This window comes from Buteo buteo, chromosome 10, assembly GCF_964188355.1.
Source record: "Buteo buteo chromosome 10, bButBut1.hap1.1, whole genome shotgun sequence".
Classification (NCBI taxonomy): Eukaryota; Metazoa; Chordata; class Aves; order Accipitriformes; family Accipitridae; genus Buteo; species Buteo buteo.
Window position 1 is genome coordinate 2,656,221 of NC_134180.1, and position 23,545 is coordinate 2,679,765.

The following is a 23,545-nucleotide window of genomic DNA, read 5'->3' on the forward strand; positions in this document are numbered from 1 at the left end:
TTACTACAGCCAGCATTACGTATTCCTTGAGTTAGTTTTAAAGGTCAGAACAATTGTCTCACTACCTTCCAGTACGTGACCTTTGCTCGGTCGCTGCGCTGACTGCCCTTTTGGTTTCCTGCGGCAGTCTTCAGGGGTTGGGGCCTGCCTCCCCCTCGGGAACGCTCCCAATGCTGTAAAACCAGATCAGAAAAAAAGAGATTTTTTTTTTTTTTTGGTGTGTTTCTTGTACACCACGCTCCCTCCTGCGTTATTTTAACCCGGGGCTCAAGCACCCAGTGCTGTGACGGGGGGCGGGCTCCTGCCTAACGAAGGAACGGGCTTGGACTGAGGGGAAAGCCGGGCCCCGGCCCGCTCGAACGCGGCCCCGGCTCCTGCTCCTGCCGCAGGAGGGGCTCGGGGTGGGGGCGGAGGGGGGGTGTACCCGGAGGAACGGTGAGTGCGGGGCGGGCGGGCGGCGGCCCCTCAGCGGCGGCTTCCCGCCGGGGGGGGGGGGGGGGGGGGCGGTGGCGGAAGTGACGCGCGGGAGCGGCGCGGCAGCCCCTCCCGGCACCCGTAGCCGCTGAGGCGGTGGCGGGGCCGGCCCCGCCTCAGGAAGCGACGCGTTGGCGGCGGTGACGTTTCGCCGGCGGCCGGGCGGCGCAGGGAGCCATGGCGGCCCCGCTGGCGGCGGGGGGGGCGGCGGCGGCGGCGGCCACGGCGGCGGGGAGGGGGGGCGGTCGCGGGCCGGCGCTACGCGAAGGAGCGCGGGTGTCGGCGCTGTGCCTGGCCTGGTACGGGCTGAGCGCCGGCGGGAACGTGGTGAACAAGCTGCTGCTCGGTGGCTTCCCGCGGCCCGTTACCGTTTCGCTTTTTCACATCCTGGGGCTGTGCGGGCTCTTACCGCCCTTGCTGCGCGCCTGGCGGGTACCGCCCGCCGGTCCGGCCCAGCTGCCGCCCCGCGCCTACCCCCGGTACATCCTACCGCTCGCTTTCGGCAAGTACTTCGCCTCCGTCTCCGCGCACGTCTCGCTCTGGAGGGTCCCGGTCTCCTACGCGCACACAGGTGAGGCCCGTTGTCCCGGGTCGGCGGGGATGGGTAGTGCCCGGTGGGGCGGCCTTACGCCCGGTGTGTGCTCGGGAGGGTGCCCGGTGGGATGTCCCGGCTCCGGTTGTGCTCCTATGGGGGCCCGGCATTTGCTTATACTGGTGCCCAGTGTTTGCTTGTACTGGTGCCCAGTGGGGTGACCTGAAGCCCGGTGTGTGCTCTTACAGGTGCCCAGTGCAGTGTCCTGGTCCCAGCGCACGCTTGTACTGGTGCGGTGTCCTGAAGCCCAGCGTGTGCTCTTGTGGGCGCTCGGCACGGTCTGCCGTGCCCCAGTGTGTGCTCCCGTGGGTGCCCGGCACGGTCCCCCGGAGCGCCAAGAACCGGCCCGCGTTTGTACGAGCGGCCAGCACGGTGACAAGGAGGGATTGACCCAGCGTGGGCTGAGGTTACGGCTTTGGTGGGACCAGAGCTGAGCCCCTCCTCTGTCCCCAGCGGATGGTGGTTAATGGAGTTGGCCCAAGCTTCGCGTCCCCACCGACATTTTCTTTCTGTTCTCAGTAAAAGCGACGATGCCAATATGGGTGGTTCTTCTTTCGCGGATCATAATGAAGGAAAAGCAGACGACGAAGGTGCGGACAGGTTTGCTGAAGTTTCTTCACTTGGTGGCGTTTGCGGTGTGCTCTGCTTGCTGGGATCGGGAAAGCTCAGGCTTCGGTTAGCTGGGTGAATTTTGTGATTGAAATTAGATTATGCAGTTTTTACAAGTTCCTTTCCTTTTGTTGTGAATGTAAAGAAAGCATGTCTAAACATTGAGCGAGGTGATGCTTTCTGACACACTGGAGTTGTTATAGCGTGTATTGTAGTCTCTTCATTTCTTCAAATTACGATAGTATAAAAGTTGATCCCAGGTTCTGTTGCTTTACTCTCCCTTCTCCTTTCCTCCCCAAAACAGTGGTATGTATAAACTCAGATGAAACAAAAATTCTTAGAAGACGTAAGCTGCTCCTCTCGATTCCTCTTTCAGGTGTACTTGTCTCTGATCCCCATAATAACTGGTGTCTTGTTGGCCACCGTCACGGAACTTTCCTTTGACATGTGGGGACTCATCAGTGCGCTTGCTGCTACTCTGTGTTTTTCACTTCAGAACATCTTCTCAAAGAAGGTAGTAGTTTTGCTGTTCATAACTTTGGTCAGTAGTATCATCCTTTAGCAGGACAGTGTGTATTTTCCAGTATGTATAGATGTTGGGGGTTTTTTAAGCTGACTTTATAGTCAAAGGAGCCCAAAGTAATGGTTGGTTATTCTGTATGCCTGTTCTCTACAGCTCTTCCTACCTGTCAAAGTGGTTAACTGAAAACTGGGCAGAACTCAGAGTCTATCCTAAGCCTTTTATTTACTCCTTGGCATGGAGGGTTTTTTTCGGCTGACTGTTCATGGAGGGTTTTTTTCGGCTGACAGTTAAATAGTGCTTAAATTTAACAGTTCATTTGAAAGCTTTTAATGTATCTTGCTGTATCAAATCCTTTCTCTGTAGTGAATGAGTCAGTGTTAACACTGGGCACTCCTTGGACTCCTAGAAACAAAATTAAAATGTATGTCTTGAATCTATTTAGTTACAAAATGATTTTTGGTTTGTAGAGCGTTTTAAATGTATTATTATCTTGTTAATACTAAGAGTCACCACTCAAGAAACCATTGTTTTTCAAATGGACATCTGTTTTTCTTTAGTCATCTTTATAGGAAATTCATGCTATATAACAGTATTTACTTATTTTTGTAATTTATCTGTTGTCTAAAGCTGTTATTGTTACACAGCTTCTGAATCTCTGCTGATAATGTGGGCAGTAGTAGCTGAAGAAAGTTTGTTTAATAATGTTTTTTTTCAGGTGTTAAGAGATTCCCGAATACACCATCTTCGGTTGCTGAACATACTTGGGTGCCATGCTGTGTTCTTCATGATCCCAACGTGGGTTTTGGTAGATCTTTCTTCCTTCTTAGTAGAGAATGACTTGGTAAGTGTTGTATTTGGGAGACTGTTTGCTATTAAGAAAAGAGGAAAAAAAACCCAACCAAACAAACACCAACACCCATGCCAAAAAAGTGCACTTAAGTGTTTCAGTGTAGTTCCTCATCAGCACAGGAGAAACTGTTGTGAAATACCTGCAAACTGTTTCACAAAACAATATAAAAAAATAAGCATAGTGTTTATTGTGAGAATTCATGTCAGGATTAGGAGAGGTAGCTTACGTGACAGCATAAACCTCAGGAATTAGTAGCTGGAGACAGGAACAAATGCACCCGGAACATGCGTTACAAGTATGTAGAGAGATGTTTTCTCAGAGCTGCTAGTTGCAAAATGTAACATACTTGGGTGCTTCTTTAGAGTTAAGTTGCAGCTGTTCTTCCTATCAATGGCAGGTAAGAAGTGACTCAAGTTGTATTTGTGTTTCTTTGTCTCTTATGTGAAACCTGAGATAATTTTTGTTTCTTCTTGTAATGTCTGTCTTTGTAACAGAGCACGATGTCTCATTGGTCCTGGACCTTGATGCTGCTTATAATCAGTGGATTCTGTAATTTTGCCCAGAACGTCATTGCCTTCAGTATTCTTAACCTGATCAGCCCGCTAAGTTACTCTGTCGCAAACGCCACAAAAAGAATCATGGTCATCACAGTGTCCCTTATAATGCTTCGCAATCCGGTTACAAGCACCAATGTCCTTGGAATGATGACAGCTATCTTAGGGGTCTTCTTATATAACAAGGTAAGGGGTGGGTTGGTTGGTTTGTTTATTCAGGAAACTCACTAGAAACGGTCCAGTAGCTTTGAGCTATTTTTTGTACAACAAGTTGACAGCTAGCAGAACAAAAATGTAGAATGCACGGCATAAAACTTCATTGCAGAGGAAGTACGTGTATCACGTAAGTGAAGTACTCAGGTGCTTGGGTTGGGCCAGCTGTTACACCTCTAAAAAACTTAAATTTTGATCTTAACATTTTCGTGAAAAATGAAGATTGGGAAGTAACTCACTCAAATCCCTTAAGCAAAAGAGCAGCTTACTGATTTGGCATATGAGATGAATGAGCTTTTTATTAGAAGCCACTACTATTGTAAGACTCTAACAGGCACAGCGAGTAGTATAATTGTAAAACTGTATGCTTTTTTCTAGGTATATGAATATGTTAGGTGACATCTAAGAAAAACATTCTTTCTTTCTTTCCTAGACAAAATATGATGCAAACCAAGAAGCAAAGAAGCAGCTACTTCCAGTTACAACTGGAGACCTTGTGAATTTGGACAGGCATCGAAACACTCCTGAAAAGTCTCAGAACGGACTTACGGCATTTGCACAACACGGAGACTATCAGTATGGTCGAACCAATATCTTAACAGACCACTTCCAGTATAATCGGCAAAACTATCCAACTACCTACAACTTAAATCGTTTTGATATATAGAATCCTGGCAAGCAGGTATAGACTGTGATATCGAAGTGTCCCCAACATTATCAGAAACTTTCAGTACATCCATGAATGTAAAGCCATTTTATTGTACAGTTTTTGCAGAAGGGAAGGTGCATGTGTAGTGAAAGCGGTACAGACCTTCGACAACTTCTAAGCAGACCTTTAAACGTGAAACAGCTAGATCTGACACTGGAACTAAATGCACAGTGTAGCCCTTGTACAGAAACTCTGGTGAAATGCACGTATGTAACTTCGGAGTAAAATACCTGCTGTCACTGCTCCTTTTCAGAGCCTGTCAACTGATTATTCTTTTGGCAGCTAAATTCTGGCCAGTATTTTGTTTCCGCGCTGGTAACGTCACCTTTGATTTGTTCTCTAATATGTTTTAATGATCCTTTCTTTTAATGAAATTTTCAGAAAGAAGTGAAACTAAGGCATACTTCTGGTTATCAGGATTTGTCTGTTTGAGGAGGATTTAGTTATGTCTATCAGTTGCAGATAGGTAGAGTTGAATTCACCTCGAGCGACTACGAAACTTCATGTGGGTATTAATTAACTCCTTTTGTGCCTATGCCTCCGGTTCTTGATGACAAAACAGAAGTGTTTCTGAAAGAGTAGGCAGTGGAAGGATTGATCTCTTCAAGAAGCATATTTCAGGCATAGAGAAACAGAATTCTCTGAAATCACTGTTGTCCCAGTCACTGTAGATAACAAACAAACAGAGCTTAAGACCATGATTGTTTTCTGAATAATGTAGTCCTGTAACTTCAGACATTGCTCTTCCTTGGCAATACAGAAAACACCTTCATAAATAAAGTGTTTGGAATAATACGATTTTTTTTTCACTTGCTTCACACCTGTTCTTAGAAAACTCTTCTGTTGCTTTAGAAATTGAAAGGTATCAGGTGTTTTCTTCTCAGTTTTATGCACAAATTATGCTATCTTACATGATTCTTATATTATGGATGCATTAATTTGAATAATCATCATTCTTAATTGTTTCTTAAGTCTACCTTTTTAGCCCCTAATTGTTTAAGTTTCTTAATTACTGCTGTTGGAGTTGCTGCGTGCATTTAGCCCGACTTCCACTTCCCGCTGAAAGAAGTTAAATTTTGTATCCTGCTCTGTTCCTGCAACTCCCCTAGCTCAAATAGTAAATTGTTAAGAAAAAATGATTTGAATCAGCAGTAAATAGATAATTTATGGTTAAGAAGAACTGATTCAGTTAGTATAAATGAACGTACTTAATTCTAGACAAGTTGATTGTTGTGCATCAGATACTGCATTTGTGCGTGAAAGGAATGAAACCAGTTGAACTTGGGTTTCACTGAATCAGATTTTGTTATTGTTATTACTTTAGCAAAAGAAGATTTTAGGGGCCTTCTTTCCTTAACAGAAAAGCTGTTGTACAGTGAGATTTTTGATAGCGTATTACGTTTTTACTAGAGAGCTATTAGACACCAGTGACAAAATTTAGGGTGTGGTACAGAACACCCCCTCTACTTATTTATTGCTTTTTAAATGACCATTTCCTTGATGTGATGTGATGATTTGGCTCCTTTCTGGATAATAAAGAATTTATTTTTAAGTGCAAAGCCAACCTGATCTTATTCTTTTGGCTGACTGTGGAGGTAGTTACGTAGAGTGCCTTCCTCCATACAGCCCAAAAGAGGAAATGGTCCTTCTGAAACTTCAGAGATGGTTAAATATGCTGCTAATGTTTGTGAACAGAACTTCCTTGACTTGACGAGTTGAATCTGTTCATGCTAGCTTAGAACTTGGGCTTTTAGTTTAGAAAATCTAAATAAATTATTCCCTATCCCATGTTAACAAGAACAAGATAATGAGGAAAAGCATTACTTCAGATGAAATTTCTTTTGCCTGTTCAGCATTAATTTATGTATAATTCTTTCTTTTCAATATGGGAAAGTGCAAAATGTGTGTTTTTGAGGCTCACTTCCCGATATTCAAGTGCTTTTTACATACATGTAAAAAGGATTGTGCGGCCTCTGGATTTGGATTAGGTCCTGGCTCTGCAAAAGACTGATTTGAGGATGAGATATTTAGGCTGAGATTTTTAAGAGAGGCTGAAGTTCTCCAGCTCCCTTCAGAGGGAGCTAGCTGTAAACTGTTAGACTCCTGCAAATGTTTAATTGTGTTCTTTGTGCCTCAGTCTCCCATTTGGAAAATGGAGATGATTCTTCCCTACTTCATAGGGGGGTGAAATACCAGAAAAAAGTAGCAGTGGGGGCCCCAGGGATGTACAGGCATACTCTTGAGTTTATCTGTACATCTTCTGGTATGTCTACCGCTGTACCATCTTGATACAACTTGAACTGTTACTTGGAATAAAGCTCCGCATACTTTATTCACAGATCGGAAGCTTTATTAAATACATGTAAATGGTTTCCTTTTAAAGAACATAACCAGATCTTTTTTGCAACTGTTTTCAGAGAAAGCTGGCATTGTGCACGTACTGTAGGCAGGTCTTTAGCTCAGTTTTTTATTGTCAAGAGTACGGTAGCAGGTGAGGGCTTTCTGTTGAAAATACCTTGTCCCAAATTCTGGTCTGGGCTTGTGGCCTCACTGTGTCTCCGAAACAAAACTACTGTACTTGCAGAGCAAAAAGGGACCGACCCAAAACAAGGATATCATCCGTTCAGGGCCCATAGAGTGAATCTCTTCCCTGGAGACTTCCTGAGAGTGTCAATGCTCTTCTAGTTTAGGTCTGTGGTCAACAGGGTTAATTTTGTACGGTAAAACATATAATTAAAACAGTTAAGTGAATCAGTTACAAGAGGTGGTTTTGCTGAGTACCTGAATCCAAGTCCTTAAGCAATATTGCCCACATTCAGGTAAAGGAAGTTTCTGATACTGTTGTAATATATATTTTAATCTTGGACCTCTGCGAGACTTTGTTTGGCAAGGTGAAACGTTTGTTTTAACATGGTTTGTAAATTAATGACATATTTAACTATGTACATAGGTCTGTAGAAAGTATGGAAACACTGGAATAAAAAGGGCATATCTAGACATTTCGTGTATAATGACCCTGTAATTAAATCAAAGTGAAGGGGTTGGTTTGCGTTTTTTCCTTGCAGGAAGCTTTGGGAGTGCCACGCATGAGTAGTCATGGCCACTTGTGAGAAATCGGATGAGTGTGTTGCCGTGTGGGTGTGATACCTTACTGGATGGTTACGTAGGCTGAAACTACGATGATTTGGATGCCGTAACTAGTGTTAGCACACGAGTCACTGGTATCCTTAGAAATGTTTTGATTTCCATTGTGCATTTCTAACATACATGTAAATGCATCACAAAATCGGGAAATTCTTTCCAAAACAGTCCTGGATAGTTCTAGAAAGACCAGTGTGAAAGAAACCCATCTCTCCCCACTACGTGTGGGTTTTCTGTTGATAGCTCCATGGAGTATTTGGTGCTCTTTGAAGAGATCTTCAAAATATTTCCCTTGCAGATTCAGTTTTAGTACCTAGTAGTGATTAGAGCATCTTCATCATCTGGTAAAATGCTTGTGTTTTTTAAATAACTGAATGCTAAATAAAATTGAGGCAATACTTAGGTTTTGTAGGTGTACAGTGATTTTTAAAAATAGTGTTGGTAATTTGGGGTCAACTCATGATGATTCCTGAAGCTCAAAACCTTTTCTTTCTGATCTGTGTTCAAACCCACATTTTTCTGATGTAGCATTTTGCAGCAGCAGCGACCTCTGCCATGTAGCTATTTGTGAAAAAGGTGCAATATAAATAAAGGGAAAGTTTTGTTTTTCTAAGGCTTCCATCTCTGAACCATGTTGTAAAAGCTGTTAAAGATAATTCTGAAATATCTTTGTGGTGATGGTACAGGCCAGTAAAACAAATTTGTCAATCCTGAGATGACAGGTGATACAATCACATTACATAGATATGTAAGGGCAAATATGCAGGTGGCAGTCGCCACCCTTTTTTGTCTGTTTGTTTGATGTTGGTATTCTATAAATTGATGTGACTATGGGTGATTTTACGAAAAAAACCATACCCCGCGTTCCGTACTGTATGAAATCTGGCACTTAAGCTAAATGAACACTTTTGTATTGTTTTCCTGTTCTTACTTCAACTCTGTCATTCTGCAAAGTTCTGGATGTTCCTCAGCCAGATTGCCTGCGACACACCCCTCCAGCCTGTCGATAACTGCTGCTGAAGCTGGGATCCCTCATGGGCTGACAGGAAGAAACCACACTGGTGACTTCTAGGTACTGGGACTCTTCCCTGTCTAAAATAAATCAGGGGTTCAGATGGTTTTTGGCAGACACCTCTGTCAGGTAACTATAGCTTTTGGGGCATTTTGCGGATAAACCATTGCTGCATGCTGAGGGACATGGCAGCCTGGACGTTGACTGTGTGGGCTTCAACGTGCAAAGCAGTAACGTTTGCGTTGGGATGGAAAGCGACAGCAGGAATTTTGAAAAGTTTCTTATTTTTAAGTATGACTCAAGATTTGAACTTAATCTGGTCTTCTGGGATCTGTGTTAATTTCCAGGACTGCAGAGTGATGTAGAATCATGGTCAGAGTCTGTATTTTTTTTTCATTTGTTATTTGGATACATGGAAACATCCCTCTTTCTGAGATTTTATACCCTGTAGATAATATAGAGGGGTCTTCATGGTATGTCTTGTTAAGAATAAAAAGTTCTACCTTTTTGTGAGGATGTCTGTGAGTGTTACCTGTGTGACTGGAAATCCTGTAATTTAATGCCTGAAACTAAAATCATGATTACAGCTCCAGGTGAGCATTAGGATGCTCAGGTTTGCTTTTGGGCTCATGTAATTCGCAGATGATCACTTTCCACTTGTAGATTCAGTTTTCCTAAAATATTAAAGGACACTAAAATTATTTGGGCCCCACTTCGAGTTTTGATGTCTAGTTCTCATGTCCACGGTCTTCAAGTGTGGTGCGGCTTTGTGGGGTTTTTTGAATTGCATAAGTAGAGGAAGCTGAGCAATTTCTGCCATGCCTTGTACCTCTTGACTTCGGTGTGAAACTGATCAGATCAGTACCTTGCTTTTGAAGGAATGTTTTCCTGAATCCAGCAGCCATGTAAATATTTTTAATCCCACTCTGAAAAATAATGGGGTATCAGGTACAAAAGGGAAGTTAAGAACCAGAAATGATTTGAACATTCTCGTTTTAACTGCATGAAGAAATGAAGTCACTTGAAGAAAGCAACAGTCCTTAAGTAATGTCCCTGCATAGCAACTGCACTTTCTTAACAGTTGTATTTTAGGTTCAGTTTGCTCCTGCTGAGCTTCCTACATATCCATGTTCCTTATTCCATTGTGCCAATGGTCTACGTAGCTGAAGTGCCGCTGCGATGGCTTGTCCCCCGAGATGAAACGGACGTTAAATGACATGCTTTCTTTTAATGCTCTCAATTTCTGGCAACTGAACTGCCGCTTGGACGTGATGTTTTAAAAGTAGAGGAACCGTGCGCTTCTCGAACGGGAGTGATCCGGCGGCCCTGCAGGTACTCGGGGAGCCGAGCGGGACAGGATGAGGTCTCGCACACCGCAGCCCAGCAGCAACTTCTCCTTCATGCACGGGCCGGCGAAGGCGATGTGTGGTGCGAGCTGACGTGCCGAGATGGCTCCCGCAACCCTCACAGAGCTGCCTCAGGCCTTGACTCGCGGGCTCCTTACACGGCCGGGCCTTGCCCTGGGCCTGCCCCAGGCCTGGCTCCCGCTCCCGGAGCCTGCCCCCCACCTCGGGTCCCACTCCCGGGACCTACCCCGCCATCCCCGGGTACTTTTTCCCCACACAGACACACCCCCCGACCCTCGCCCTGGGCCGATCCCCGGTTTCTCCTCAGGACGCTTCTTCCCGCCCGCCGCGCGCGCGCGGAGAGGGCGGCGGGCGGGGGGGGAGCGGCCGCACGTGCCCCTGCCGCCGCCGCCGCCGCCGCCGCGCGCCGTCTCCATAGCGACGGGGCCGTAAAGCGCGGCTGCGCCGTGTGTGCCGCCTTGGCGTCTCGCGGCACTTCCGGCCGGTGCGGCCTAGCAGCGGCGGCGGCGGCGGCGACCGTGCCCCGTTGTCCCGCAGCCATGGAGATGCCGCTGCCGCCCGACGGTGAGCCCGGCCCGGGCGGGAGGGAAGGGGAGGTGGAAGGGGAGAACGGGGACGGTGGGGTCTGACGGCGCTGCTTCCTCAACAGACCAGGAGCTGCGGAATGTCATCGACAAGCTGGCGCAGTTCGTGGCGCGGAACGGGCCCGAGTTCGAGAAGATGACGATGGAGAAGCAGAAGGAGAACCCCAAATTCTCCTTCCTCTTCGGGGGCGACTTCTACGGCTACTACAAGTACAAGCTGGCCCTGGAGCAGCAGCAGCGTGAGTGGGGCCCGCGGCTTACGCGGGGCCGGCACAGGGCCGCGGCGGGCTCTGCTTCTCCCCCCCCTCCCCGGCCACTGGTTCCCGGCCCCCGCTGGCGGACCCGCTTTTCTCCCTCCCGGCCTTGCTGTGACCCGCCAGCCCCGGTTTGCAGCCTCCTCCCGTCCTCTAAGCTCCAGGTAGTTGACCGAGCCCTGCCCGTGGCTCTTCACGCCTTCCCCCCCCCCCCCCCCCCGCCTCAGCTCCCCTCCCCGTTTGCGGGTTTTGGAGGTAGGCAGGGCTGCACCGCAGGGAGACGGAGCTCAACACCGGCAAGGGCCCTCGGGAATAGGGTGGTGCAGCGCAGCAGCAGCAGCTCCGGGGGCTGCTCTTGTGTTGGAGTCATTCCTCTCAAAGCGCTGGAGGAGTTGCTGACGCTCCTTTTCTGCACCATCCACCCTTGACTGCACGATTTTTGTTTTGTGTTAAGCAATTATGCGAGGGTCTGTTTTGGAACTTGTACGGTTTTTGTGTGTGGGTTGGCGGCAGCAGGTTTCTCTGTGAGGCTTACTTTAAAAGTTTGCTATGTCCGATTATAGTGTTGTGCAAGCAAAGTCAAGATATTGAGGCCACAGCACAGATCCAGCCACTGCCACAACCATCTCTCCCACCAGCTGCACCTATCCCAGCTCCTCAGGGCACTCCTTCCGTGGAGGAACTTATCCAGCAGAGTCAGTGGAACCTGCAGCAGCAGGAGCAGCATCTCCTTGCCATGAGACAGGTTGGTTGAAGATAAGCACTCACCTGGTTTATCCTAGACTGCCAGTGGCTGTAGAAGTTAGGAGCAAAGCGGGAGAGGAAGGCTTCCTTCTGACTAGTGGTGGTGAGGACGAGGAGTATTACTTTGCTTATTTTTGTTCTGTGGTAGCTGCCGTCATCTCCTTACAACAGACGTATCTGATGTGCTAGTGAGATTGATCTTTGGTTAAAACAGTTTATTTACTATATGAAAAACCTTGTTGGTTTGCAGAGCGGAATAAACTGTGACTGCTTTAATCTTTGTTTAATGCTGCAGTTGCTGGGAACTGCAAGACATTCCAGCCTGTAGCATTCTAAGGTGGTTTCTTATTAGGGGTGGAAGGGAACTGCGTGCTTTGAACTAGTTGGTTTTTGCAGGTGACGTTTTGCTGTTAAGACTAGTGGGAACCAAACTGAAGAGTTCCTGGAGGAAAGCAGTATGCCTAGATTGTGTTCTATACACTTAGGAGCTTCCCACAATTATTTTTTGCATGATAGGGAGATTTTAGAGGTGAAAATTAACTGGACTTTTCGGGAAGAATGAGAAGAATCTTCTCAAAGACAAATAACTGAAACATTTTTATGGGGTCACATTGCTTGTAAAAGGTCTTGGTTTTCGAGCTAACTACTTACAGTTAAGAGGACAGGGATACAGAGGCTTAGTTCTTCAAAAGAACATTGGATGTAATGTAATTCTTGTTTTGTTTTGTTTTTCCTTCTTTTTTTCAGGAACAAGTCACATCAGCAGTAGCCCTTGCAATTGAGCAACAAATGCAGAAGGTTTTGGAGGAAACTCAGTTAGATATGAATGAATTTGACAACTTGTTGCAGCCAATAATTGACACTTGTACAAAAGATGCAATTTCAGTAAGTGACCTAAATCTGAACAGTTGTTTGATGGTGTTGTGGATTAAGTATAATTTGAATGTTGAGATTGTGTGTATAGTAAACAGCAGCTTTATTGTTTTGTTGTATGGTAGGTAAGATGATAGCTGTTGCTTGAAAACTTCACTTCTTGCAGTTATTTCAGAGTTCTAGGAAGTCCATATGATGTGAACACGTTAGACTAGCTTAAAATATTTTAAATTTGCTTTTCTAAGGCTGGCAAGAACTGGATGTTTAGTAATGCAAAGTCTCCTGCACACTGTGAGCTGATGGCTGGGCACCTGCGAAATCGTATAACGGCAGAAGGAGCTCACTTTGAGCTTCGGTTACATCTAATCTACTTAATCAATGATGTATTGCATCACTGGTAAGAATTAAATTGTGGGGTTTCGTTTGATGTTTTGATTAATTTCGTGAAGTCTCTCTCTGCTAGATACATTGTTAGGTTGACTTTTTATCTTTAATGTATTAATCATTTTTAGCAGCTGTCTTAAGATGCCCATAGCTGGCACAAATACCTAGTGCTTTAATAATCAAATCCAGCTTTTACCTGCTTTGTGTATTTTTCCTCCAGACGAGACTTGACTGTAAAAGTGTAGAGAACTCCATTTTATGAATCCACTACTTCTAGTATAGCAGAAGTTGAAATGACCTGAACGTTACAGTGCTCTTAGTGTTATAGCGAAAGGCGGTAACTCTTCTCTTCCCATTCCTTTTTTGAAGCCAGCGGAAGCAAGCACGAGATCTCCTGGCTGCTTTACAGAAGGTGGTTGTGCCTATTTATTGTACCAGTTTTCTAGCAGTGGAAGAGGACAAGCAACAGAAGATTGCCAGAGTGAGTATCTGGTTTTGGTTTTAACTGTATGTTTTGCTTTGTTAGGTTAGTGGTAGGCAAATTCACAGATACGAGGATGGAAGATTTTTCTAGTCTGATTGTCTTCATAAAGTCTATTACAGGATGTGCTTTAATCCATGTTTAAACTAGAACTTAAAAGTACCTAGCTTTATTTAAAAGTTATTGTAATGATGAATGCATCTTTATCTTCAGTGGTTCAAAGACAAGTGCTGAAATCCTAGGTCTTTTGACAAAGTAGAGACATAAAAATGCAGTGCCTCAATTTTTCTTTTATTGTTCTGCATTTCTAAAAACCTTTCACTCTTTAATTTATGCAGCTTCTTCAACTATGGGAGAAAAATGGGTACTTTGATGAATCAATTATTCAGCAGTTACAGAGCCCGGCTCTTGGACTTGGCCAGTACCAGGTTAGCCACAAAAGAAAAGTAACAGTTTTCTTATTTATGTAAATATTTTGAAAACAAATTTAGGAAATGTTTTCCTTTTTTGAAAGGTAAATATTAATTCTCTCCCTTCCCCCTCCTTGAAGTTGTTTACAAGGGATTACAAAAATAATGTAAAACGTAACCTGGTTATTTCAGACATTCAATAATCTGGCTGCTGATATGCTCCAGGAAAGTCTATTTGCATTTGTAACTGCTACAGTCATGTACATATTTGACAGTGTGTTCTCTTTTTATGGAAAAGAATGTTTGGTAAAAAGGAAACTAAAGAAACCATAGCTTTAAATTGGATACACTAAGCATAAAAATTGTTGTGGCAGCAGGAACTATTCATTTTTAGCATTAATAATGAATGCTGTTGATTTTAGCTATTTGAAGCTGTATTGAATATAGACAGTGGATTCTAGCCAGCAGAGAATATCTTGTAAATCTTCACAGAGCTTCATAGTGTGGCCAGGTGGTTCTGCCAGCAGGTTATGCTGCATTCTCATGCGTTTTTGGGAGGGGGTGGAGAGCAATATAGGAGGTTCTGAATGAGCAGATAGGATAACTCTTTTAGGTACAGTCTTAACTTGTTCTTCTTAATTTATCTCATTTTATCAGGCAAATTTGATCACTGAATATGCAACGGTAGTACAGCCCGTACAAGTAGCCTTCCAACAGCAGATACAGAACCTGAAAACTCAACATGAAGAGTTTGTAAACAGTTTAACACAGCAGCAGCAGCAACAAATACAAATACCACCACTAGAGAACGAGGTGAAATCAACACCCCCACCTCAAGCCCCCACAGCAGCACCAGCCTCAGCTCCACCGTCTGCTCCAGTTACGCAAGCAGGTACTAACCTGTTCTGGGGACCTGAGCAGAAATCAGTGGGTGGCAACACTGACTTTTTTTGTTGTTGTTGTTCCTTTTCTAGTAGCGAGGTACTGGTTTGGTTTAGGCAAAAGCCTGAAACTGTTCTGAGGCTTGCAGCTGGTGCAGTCTGATGCTTGAATATAAAAAGAACCAAAGAAATGAATGTTAAACGGATCAGAAATCCTCTCTCCCAGTAATAGATTTCTGCAGAATGTTTACACATCCAGCGACATTCAGATGGAGCCTGCTGTAGGTGTGCGGGTGTTTTACTAACTACATGTGACCTGGATGCTTGTAATAGTCTCCAATTTGTTTCAGATGATGGTAAATCTCAGCTGCCTCTAGCTGGTTCTACGGAGTATGACACGACAGGGTCTGGAGTGCAGGATCCAGCCTCTGGTGGACCACGTGGCCCTGGATCTCATGATCAGATTCCTCCAAATAAACCACCCTGGTTTGACCAACCTCACCCTGTTGCACCATGGGGTCAACAACAGGTAAGAAACGCAGTTCTGAAACAAGGTGTAGAGGGAGGTGGAGGTTCAGCATGACCATCTTGGTTGTGGAAGTGTGGTGGAAAAACTGTGAGAGTTAGAAATCCAGATTCAAATGCCAGGCTTTCTTATTCTGAGCCCAGTTAAAGGCAAAGTATAAACTGTATTTCAGTTTGTCAGTCATCACACTTTCCCTATGACCAAGCAGAACAAGAAGGTCTGTCTTGAGTACAGAGCTGTTTGATTCAGTAACAGTTTGGTCTTTTCCTGTCTTTTCTCTGATGCTGCAGTTGTTCAGACCTTGTATTCAGAAAGTTCTTTCACTTCTGCACGTTGCCTACAGGCTATATTTACTTAAAAAAGGTAGATTGTTTTTACTGCATTCTTTATTTCTGTAGTCTAATGACCAGGCTTCTTTTCTTCACCACTAGGGACCACCTCATTGTCCTCCGTGGAATAACAACCATGAAGGAATGTGGAACGAACAGAGAGATCAAGGCTGGAACAATCAGCGGGAGACACCTTGGAACAACCAGCCGGATCCTTCTTGGAACAACCAGTTTGAAGCACCGTGGAACAACCAGCATGAACAACCTCCATGGGGTGGGGGTCAAAGGGAACCTCCATTTCGAATGCAGCGGCCACCTCACTTCAGAGGCCCATTTCCTCCACATCAGCAACATCCCCAATTCAACCAGCCCCCGCATCCGCATAATTTCAACCGCTTTCCACCTCGCTTCATGCAGGATGATTTTCCACCTCGCCATCCCTTTGAAAGGCCTCCTTATCCTCATCGTTTTGATTACCCCCAGGGGGATTTTCCTCAAGGTAAAGTGTGTACCAGGCCAGGTTTTCTTATGTTGCAATGCTGATTGCCATTACAAAATTATTTAGCGCTTTGGGTGACAGCTTATTCGTGGTGGACTGTTACGGTTTTCCTGAGAAATGTTGAGTTCGGGGGTTTGGGAAGCTACTGCTAACAACTCGGTAGGAAATAGATGCAGAGTTCGATGCTTCCTTGCTTTTTGAGTCTTCCTTTTCTAATGGGTGCAGATAACCAGAAATTGTAATCCAAACTCAAGTCAGCATCTCTACAGGCACCCCTTTTATGACTATTTCACTTCAAAAACAGTAAGCCCAAAGGTGAGGAGCAGCATTTGCTTGTAAATTCAACCTTCTGCACATCAGGCCATAGATGAGGGCTCTTCAGCTGTGCCCTCCATAGATGGAGGAAGTTAGAGGAAGCCAGGCTGGAAGCATTTGTTCTTGTGCATACATTCATCCATGCCCTTCTTTTCTTCTTTTTATTTTTACTGAAAAGCTGTTTATCTGCCTTAATGTTGTATGGCTTGATAGTGTCTGGTGAAATGATCCTTACCTCCTGTTTTCCCTTCTTGTTTGGTTTGCTCTCTTGCTGGAACATGGGGGTGTCTGAGAGCATAGTCAATGCACTGCTTGTCTGGCCTTTGTGGCTCAGACTTGGCTGCGGGCTCCCTTGTGAAGTCTGGTATACTTCTGCGCCCATGTAGTTTCTATTCCACATGCAGAAGTTATGATTATTCAGGAATGATCCTTATCAACATAAAGTCTAAAGATCACTGTGGTTCTGTATGACAAGCCACTTAAAAGAGCAATTATGTTGCTATGTAGGAGTTGCTGTTTTAAGCTTAAAAGATTCTCGATTCCTCAACTGCAAAAAACATTGAAAACCAATGAATTGGAGCATATATATTTAGAATTGTGATTAACTTCTCCAGTAGAGACTGGGTTTGGGTTTTTTTTGGGGGGGTGGTTTGTTTGTTTTTTCCTGTTTCTTTGGGTTTGTTGTTTGTTGTTTTGGTTTTTTTTTTTTAAAAGTTGTGGTAGTGAGTAGGGAGAACAGCTTTTCTTGTCCTGGGAGAATTAAGGTTTAAGCTCAGAAAAGATGCTCTGTTTTGGATTGTAGTGGTGATCCAAAACATCTGTTGTTTCATGTAAAGTTGTTGGGAGGGGGTATCTACTAAAACAGATGGCTAAAATTAGGAAAGTGGTGAAGCAATGACAACACAGACTGTGCCTAAGTTCTGATGAAGATGCATCAAATAATACTGGCTGAAGATTGGGCAGTGACTGTAATGGCTTTTCCTGCAAAAACTGTTGGTCCTGCTGCAGAAGATGCTGATTTTCAGTCTTGCATTTTTCTCTGTATAGTGCAATGAGTTCAGCAGGGTATCCTGGCGTTCATGGGAAATGGTTCGTCCATCAGTGATTGGATGGATGTCATTCACTTCTCTATTTTAACAGGAAATTATCTCTACTTCTTCTCGAAACGCCTCTTTAATCAAAGTATTTTCTTGTCACCTACTCATGTGAGTTAATTCCTGCCATCTTTATTTCTTTATATATGATGATTTGGCATAGACACAGAACTAATTACAGGTCCATGCAAAGCTGCTGATTGTGTATTTAGGCTTCAGAAACAGATCTCATCAGTAGCTGCCCTGCTGCATCTGAAACCTTTTGTTCTTGAGCGTATCTTTCTTGTGGTACTTTTTGACCACAGTACGTCCCAAAGTAAGCAGTGGCTTAGGGTTAAAGTATCCTGTTGTCTTGCGAGCGGTTGCTATGGCCAGGGAGGGAGAGGCACTGCAAGATATTAAGGAATGTGGACCTGTAGCCCGCCTCTAGTTCTTCAGTTCTGTTGCTTTTCTGGATCTGCAAGGCTGTGGGTGCCAAGATTGTTTTTTAGGATAAATGCACTAATTGAAGTACATGTCTCTGCTTTCCTTTCTCTATAGCTAAATAAAATGTTTTAATCCTCCCACTCTGCAGAAATTGGACCTCCTCATCACCACCCTGGTCATAGATTGCCTCATCCTGGAATCAGCGAGCATCCTCCCTGGGGGGGGCCACAGCACCCAGATTTCGGGCCTCCCCCGCATGGATTTAACGGGCAGCCTCCTCACATGCGGCGACAAGGGCCCCCTCACATGAACCACGATGATCCTAGCCTGGTGCCAAATGTTCCCTACTTTGATCTTCCTGCTGGACTGATGGCTCCACTTGTAAAAGTAAGTGCTTGCAATGGGCCCTGACTAGTAGAATTAAAAGATCAAAACCCCATGGCCAGTAATAGGGACAGTTTAACATGGACATTTATAATTTCAAATCTTTCCATCCAGCAACCATCAGCCAAAGTTGTTGTGGGGAATACAAGGGCAGGAGCAGGGGGAGAAGGTAGTGAAAATGGTAAAATTTTCAAGTGTCGTGTCCCCGTGAAAGCCGTTTGAGCTCATATATGTGAAAGACTTAACTTACTCTTGAAAATCTTACCCCTGTTTTTAGCAAATAGAAATCACCAGTGATTTTCAGATGGGCAGAGGGACCTTGCAGTTCTGATGTGGCCACTGTGTACTAGTTTTTGGTATTCAGAGTTCTTTCTTACAAAGATGTTTTGCAACACTAATGTTACATATACAAAGAGTGATAGAGAACAGGAGAAGTATCTGTATCAGCATCTTCGGGGATATATACATTTATGCCTTAGGTCTCTTCCATCTCTAATTTTGTGTTACACTCAGCATACACCAGCTTTTGCCAGGCTTCCATCCAGGCACTGTTATCACAAAGGTGGATAGGTGAGATCTGCATTTTATCTACCTGGTGATCCAGTTAATGCTGCAACCTGTGTAGTGCTGGCTTTTCTCATAGAACTCAAAATGGTAGTGATCGCAGGAGAAAGCATTGGGTCATCTGCAGAATACTTATTTCTGGACCATTTGTTATCCAATAGTGAAATGTGAGGTCCCTACACAGTTAAATCTATATTTCTCTCTTCAGGTAGCCACCCCATGACACATGACACGAATGTAATTTGTTTTGTTTCCGGCAGCTTGAAGATCATGAGTATAAACCTTTAGATCCTAAAGATATACGTCTTCCACCCCCAATGCCCCCCAGTGAGAGACTACTGGCTGCGGTTGAGGCATTTTATAGTCCACCATCTCATGACAGGCCTAGAAACAGGTAAGAGTAGGTATAGCTAACAATATGGTAAGGAAAATGCCCTAAGAAGCTGTCTCAAACCACGAAGTGCCTCTCTCTTCCTTCGCCTGTGTCTTGGTTCTTCTAATGCTGAAATGAGTGCTCTTGTTGTATTTTAAACTGCACACGCTGTTTGATCTTACGCTGAGATTTGTGAGACCTTTTTGCCCAGGCCCTTTGTTCCCCGCAAAATCTAGCGGAAATCCTGAACGTCTCCATTGATCAAAGTAGAATTTTACAGATGTCGGTTCTATGTGTGGTTGATCTATTGCAGTGAAGGCTGGGAGCAGAACGGACTGTACGAATTCTTCAGAGCTAAAATGAGAGCGAGGCGGAGGAAAGGTCAGGAGAAGAGAAATAGGTGAGAGATCCTGTCTGCTGCCTTCTGATGCATGCTTTTTGTTTGGAAGCTGCTTGGGATACCTTGGGCTAAATGCAGAGGGAACGTGTTCAGCAACGTGCTGATGGAATAACTGAGTTTGAGCTACTGGAATTTCTCTAATCTGCAGAAAATAGTTTTTGCCACACTCCAGTCTTCACTGGATTGTCTGCAGAAATACAGTGCTTGTGTGTAATTTGAATTTAATCAGGGGTATATTTCCATCTGCCGTGCTTCTCCCAGGAGTTTCACTGAAGTTTCTCTGCTTTTATCTGTGCAGTGGGCCTTCTCGGTCTCGCAGTCGGTCTAAAAGCCGAGGTCGCTCATCCTCCCGGTCCAATTCACGATCTTCAAAATCATCTGGCTCCTATTCGAGGTCACGATCTCGCTCTTGCTCCCGATCACGATCGTATTCACGCTCCCAGTCCAGGTAGAGTGCAATGGGCTGAATCTCGGGAACTGGCAGGGTGGGAAAAAAACCAGCCCTCAGGGCTGAATGAGGAACCGTGGATGTTGCTCTGGTAACTTGTGCATCTGATCTTGTGTGCTCTCCCTTTCCAGAAGCCGGAGCAGGTCCCGCTCTTCTCATAGCCGCTCGCGATCACGGTCACGCTCAAGGTCGAAATCGTACTCCCCAGGAAGGCGGCGCCGGTCCCGCTCTCGCAGCCCCACTCCTCCGTAAGCTTTTCTCATTTTCTCTTTTTACCTGGGTTGTTTGGAAAAGGACTGACGAGGGTGCTTTCTCATAAGCTGGGTATAATAAGCATTTCAACAAATAGTAGAAAAGAAGATGGAAAGCAGATTTAGAAACAATTTATATGCGATATATGCTTATAGAGAGAATATTGCTCTGTTGTGGTGGCTTTTTGTTAAAACTCTGTGCAACTATGAAGGTTTTGTATGCCTTTCTAGGAAGCAGGAGGAATCCTGTGAGTAGTCTCTGTTAGGAAGACCGTAGTGTTTTATTTCCCATGTATTGAGAAGCAGGTAGGGTGTTTATGGCACCTTTGTGACGCCATAATCCAGTAGCCTTATAAAAGAATTGCTTAGTAGAGTGTATGGGATTATATTGGGCATTAATGTTTAACAGAATATAAAAGACCTTGCTTTTTGTCAGAACAGGATCACTTGTTCTGAATTTGTTCTTTTTATTTCCTTAGTTCTTCTGCTGGTTTGGGCTCCAGTTCTGGGCCTCCTATACCAGAATCAAGACTTGGAGAAGAAAATAAAGGCCATCAAATGCTAGTGAAAATGGGTAAGATGCTGTTCTGGAATCTTACACAAGCTAGGAAACAAAATCAGGTACCAAACTCTTGGACACAATTAATTAATGCATGTTCATAAGTAATTATCCCTTGGTATTCCAAGGTCAGCGTAAGGATATTCAGAGGTGTAAGTATACAGAACATGGAGCAGTGGTGGTAGTTGCCTTTCTGGGAAGGATATGGAAGACAAGGATCTGAGTTTGGCATCAGATAGAACCTACCTGCCCCAAGGTATTTCATCACCCTGTAATGTAACTAGCAGGGTTGACTGGACAGATCGGGCTTGCGCCGTCTTTCCCCTTGCTGCCTTACACATTTTTAGGGATAGTGCTGATGTTTGCCAGCTCCCAGAATCTCTGCATATTAATGCTTTGGAAATAAACGGGACAGTTCATATGTTGCTTCAGGCAGTCTGTTATCATCCTGCTATATCAAACTGACGCTTGCTTTGGTTGTTTCCAAAATGTCTGTGTCTGTCTGTCTGCAGAATTCTAGTAATAACTAGTTACAGGATTGCACTGTTGTGTCCTTTCTGCAGGATGGAGTGGATCTGGTGGATTGGGAGCCAAGGAACAAGGAATTCAGGATCCAATTAAAGGCGGGGATATCCGAGACAAATGGGATCAATATAAAGGAGTGGGAGTTGCATTAGATGACCCTTACGAAAACTACCGAAGAAATAAAAGTTACTCGTTTATCGCACGCATGAAGGCCAGAGATGAATGTAAGTGAATGTTTCTAAGCAATTTAAAAAACTATGCAGACTTGATAGCGATTTGTCCTATTTACTGTAGACTGTAAACCCAAACCAAAAGACTAGTAACTCTTAATTCTGTCTAATGTAATGGACACAATAAAACAACAGGTAAGTAGACATACACTGGGATTAACCCAGCATCTTTGCCCTTTTAGGAGTTGTGTTGTATTCTCATTTCTGAAACATTAATTCATTAGCCTGTTTGGTGTAAGCCACTTCCTGGCTGCAATACCAAGAGCCTGCATCTTTGAATATTACCCTTAAAAAACAGGAGCAATCCCAAAGGTAGAGGAGGGAGCCATGCCACAGGAGGGATGGTTGCCAGAGCAGGAAGGTATCTGTGGTTGGGATGAAGTTAGACCATGCTTACTGTTCTTCCCTGCCCAACTCCTGAGTTTCCTACAATTAGCGCCACGTTCTGCCAAAGCCAGAACTGGTAGTAAATTCACTGTAGTGCAGGAAGGGTTCTGAAAAAGTGGAGGTGCGTCCTAAGAGATGAAGACAATTACCCAAATGATGGATTCTTGCAGAGAGTCTGTGTTAAGTAGAACAACTACATTTGGCAATGACTAAAAGGAAAAAAATTGGCATGCTAAATGAAAAGTCACTTCTGCCTACGGCTGCAGTAGATCTGTGTAATCAAATGGGTTCAAATAAAAGCCCAAAAGGAAAAACTCCTTATTAATAGAGCCCTCATTCCATGAAACATTTCAGACAGCTTAGGTAACTGCAGAATGTGTAAGAACTCTTTTCCCTATTGTTTCAGTGAAGCGTGAAACGCAAGACCCTCCACCACCTGAATAAGACTCTCTGAAGAAAGATGTCTTGCATCTTCTACAAAACATTAAACTTGTATAAATCCGGATTAAAGTCTGGAGGAAGTGACAAATGAATTACTTTTAAAACTATGGTGAAAAATGGAAAGCTATGACATGTACTTCAACATTTGTCGTTTAGTCTTTAAAAAAAGGCCAGTCGTTACTATGACATGTCTAGCAAGTTTAAGAATTTCCATTTATTTTGCAAAATTTTTTAATTAGTTACCCATTTTATACTAGAATTAAACCCCAGTCAAGCTATCCCTGGTGCAGGATTGTGATTCATTCATTCCTGTGGAATACAGAGGTTATCTGATACGGTTATATGTTCTCTAGTTCCATAATGTATGTTTATTTCTCTCAAAAGGTTAATTCTATTTGAAGTGGAGGGGTGCTGCCTTGGGATCAAGTCAGACTGATGCTGAGCAGTGTATCCTAATGTCTAAATGGGGAATGAAGCATCTAGTTCCAGTACAGGTGACCTATGAGCACTGTGCAAGCTTGTTAGAACCTACCCTACAACTTAACGCCCCTACACACCAGCTGCTGCAGTCACAACTCTGGTCAGAACACGAGGGTTAACTGTTCTAGCTTTTCAAGCGCTCTAAGGGATGTTTCAATGCTTTGTAATGGAAGACATTCTTTAAGCTTTTTATATTTTTGTATATACCCTTTAATAAAAGCTAATTAGTTCAATAGAAGAGAATCCATTTTCTCTGCTGTGCAAGTTTCTAACAATGAAACGTTCTTGGAAACTTCCTTTAATCTAAATGAGAAAAAGAAAAACCTTTTGTAACTGTTTCCAGAGACCACCAGCTAAAGACGTTAGGCCCTTGCACTGCACTTCCACTCCAGAGGTCTGCGTGGTGGTAACCTCTTCCAGCGTCATTTGTTTGTATAGCAGAAAGCCTCTTAAAACCATTCAGTTAATATGGTGAAATATCAGTTTGTTCTAGATCTACTGTAGTTGTGGAACTGTAACTGTCTGTGAATCAGCATACAACACCTGTATGTTATCAACTTGTGAATTTTATTGTTTTGCCTTCCAATAAACACTTTTTTTTAATAAAAAGAAAACAGTGCCTCCTATTTCAGAGTAAATGGATTCCCATACAATGGCTT

At 44.1% G+C, this 23,545-nt stretch overlaps 2 protein-coding genes across 4 annotated transcripts; both read left to right on the forward strand.

Moving 5' to 3' along the window:
- The first annotated feature begins 635 nt into the window (after nucleotides 1–635).
- SLC35E1 (solute carrier family 35 member E1) lies at nucleotides 636–7,519 on the forward strand. The gene is made up of 6 exons (XM_075037983.1): nucleotides 636–1,045; nucleotides 1,586–1,656; nucleotides 2,052–2,189; nucleotides 2,914–3,039; nucleotides 3,543–3,788; nucleotides 4,249–7,519. The coding sequence occupies exons 1-6, from the start codon at nucleotides 652–654 to the stop codon at nucleotides 4,480–4,482; spliced, it is 1,209 nt and encodes a 402-aa protein (XP_074894084.1). The 5' UTR covers nucleotides 636–651; the 3' UTR covers nucleotides 4,483–7,519.
- A 3,001-nt stretch (nucleotides 7,520–10,520) lies between these two features.
- CHERP (calcium homeostasis endoplasmic reticulum protein) lies at nucleotides 10,521–23,543 on the forward strand. 3 transcript variants are annotated; one of them, XM_075037986.1, is made up of 18 exons: nucleotides 10,521–10,608; nucleotides 10,694–10,867; nucleotides 11,446–11,627; nucleotides 12,374–12,511; nucleotides 12,745–12,896; nucleotides 13,253–13,364; nucleotides 13,703–13,792; nucleotides 14,432–14,666; nucleotides 15,006–15,184; nucleotides 15,613–16,009; nucleotides 17,993–18,231; nucleotides 19,053–19,186; nucleotides 19,479–19,565; nucleotides 19,864–20,013; nucleotides 20,145–20,261; nucleotides 20,744–20,838; nucleotides 21,387–21,572; nucleotides 22,791–23,543. In XM_075037986.1, exons 1-18 carry the CDS (start codon nucleotides 10,584–10,586, stop codon nucleotides 22,793–22,795), a joined length of 2,697 nt encoding a protein of 898 aa, XP_074894087.1. In that variant the 5' UTR covers nucleotides 10,521–10,583; the 3' UTR covers nucleotides 22,796–23,543. The 3 variants fall into 3 exon arrangements, with proteins under 3 accessions (XP_074894087.1, XP_074894085.1, XP_074894086.1); XM_075037984.1 differs by lacking the exon at nucleotides 22,791–23,543 and adding an exon at nucleotides 22,372–22,780; XM_075037985.1 differs by lacking the exon at nucleotides 22,791–23,543 and having other exon boundaries at nucleotides 21,387–21,580.
- The last annotated feature ends 2 nt before the right edge of the window (nucleotides 23,544–23,545 follow it).